Source organism: Emiliania huxleyi (genome assembly GCF_000372725.1).
Source record: "Emiliania huxleyi CCMP1516 unplaced genomic scaffold EMIHUscaffold_110, whole genome shotgun sequence".
In the NCBI taxonomy this organism is placed as follows: domain Eukaryota; phylum Haptophyta; order Isochrysidales; family Noelaerhabdaceae; genus Emiliania; species Emiliania huxleyi.
Window position 1 is genome coordinate 444407 of NW_005201791.1, and position 1540 is coordinate 445946.

Consider the following 1540-nt stretch of genomic DNA (forward strand, 5'->3'; position numbering starts at 1 on the left):
GCGTGGGCGTGTATGCACGCGGTTGACGGCTGCGAGTGCAGCCGCCTATGTTGGCCAAGATAGGCGGCTGCACGTGTGGGCGCGAGTACCGCTATACGCGTCTGCACGTGTGGCCGCGTATCTTGGCTAAGATACGCGCCGGCACAGAATGACACGTATCAGCCCCGCCGAGCTCGATGCGCGGCAGCGGGTGAGGGCGGCTATTCTCCCCCGAGGCAGGCACGGATACACAGTCCCTCGTGTCGCGCGTGTAAGTCCCGGTTGTCGTGCGCGCCAGCGCGTGTGGCCGCGTACCTTAGCTAAGATACGCGCGCACGGGCGTGGGTGGGTGAAAACGGGTCACTTTGCGGGGTTTGCCTGGTGTGTGGTCGCCAAATAGGCGCTGTTTGGCAGGTGGTGGCAACAGGTGCGGACAGCTGCGGACAACAGGTGCGGACAACCGCTCGTTCTCCACGTACGAGCGCCGAGGAGCAGCCAAACGTCACCGGCGCTCCCACGCCACCCCACCCGTTCGTGCCGGAAGCAGCGGGGCTGATGCCGCACACTGGCGGCCATCTCGGACGTTCAAGCGGCGCCAGCCAGCGGCTCGGCCGCGCAACCTTCACACACGCCGCCACGACCGGGATAAGAGGGCCCAGTGTCGAGCTCTGGTGCGAGCTGCATGAGAGGGGCGGCTGTGGCAACAGCAGGTCCACCAGACGGACCTCAAAGCTTGCCGTCGGCGTGCTGTCGTGGCGAGAGCCGAGACCGCTGCAGAGGAGCCGAGTGCAGTGACGATCCAGAGGCTACCAGGGCCACCAAGTGGTAGCCCTTGCCCATTCTGATCAGGGCTGTGCTTTGGTGGGGTTGTGCTTGAGCATGTGTGAAGTGGGAGTGCGTGCCTGCGGTGTCTGTGGGTGAAACAGGCGTGTGTGAGGCCGTAAGAGCCCTGGTATGAGCCAGAGTGGGCTTCATCACCCAAGATAAGGACGGTTTGGGACAGCTCAGGCTTGATACTGATGGGCCTGGGCCAGGAGAGCGACAGAGAAGGCGAGGTGATGAGCTGGGAAGCCGCTTTGTCGGCACCTCGACGTGTCGCGATGAACTGCCAAAAAGCACCTTTGGCGGCTATTGCTCAAAACCCTGGGAGAGAAGGCCTACATAGTATTACTGCATCCATGCGTCTGGTGCATGAGGGCTGTGGGTCGGGACATTTCACGGTCGGTGGCGCCGATATTGACCTCCGGAAAGCCCTCGCAATCGCTCGGCACGGGGTCACCGGCCACCGGGAGTGCTCTCGAGCCCTACACCGGAGCATCACGAGCCGGTGCGAGCTTGAAGACCCGAGATAAGTGCGGTCTGGGACAGCTCAGGGTTGCTACTGATGGGCTAGGCCAGGAGAGCGACAGAGAAGGCGAGGTGGTGAGCTGGTAATCCATCGCAAGCGACCCGGAGCGCGCAACCGCGCATCTCGCCGCCGCGGGCTCCGACTGGTTATCTAGACCTTCCTTCTTCCTCCCTGTTCCTTCCTCGAGCACTGCCATGCTCACATTAGTCGCCA

At 63.1% G+C, this 1540-nt stretch overlaps 1 protein-coding gene across 1 annotated transcript; it reads right to left on the reverse strand.

Moving 5' to 3' along the window:
• Nucleotides 1-705: 705 nt before the first annotated feature.
• On the reverse strand, nucleotides 706-1523 carry EMIHUDRAFT_223615 (hypothetical protein; the record flags this gene model as incomplete). The annotated part of the gene is made up of 4 exons (XM_005791768.1): nucleotides 706-830; nucleotides 958-1004; nucleotides 1192-1283; nucleotides 1443-1523. The coding sequence occupies 4 exons, from the start codon at nucleotides 1521-1523 to the stop codon at nucleotides 706-708; spliced, it is 345 nt and encodes a 114-aa protein (XP_005791825.1).
• Between the last annotated feature and the right edge of the window lie 17 nt (nucleotides 1524-1540).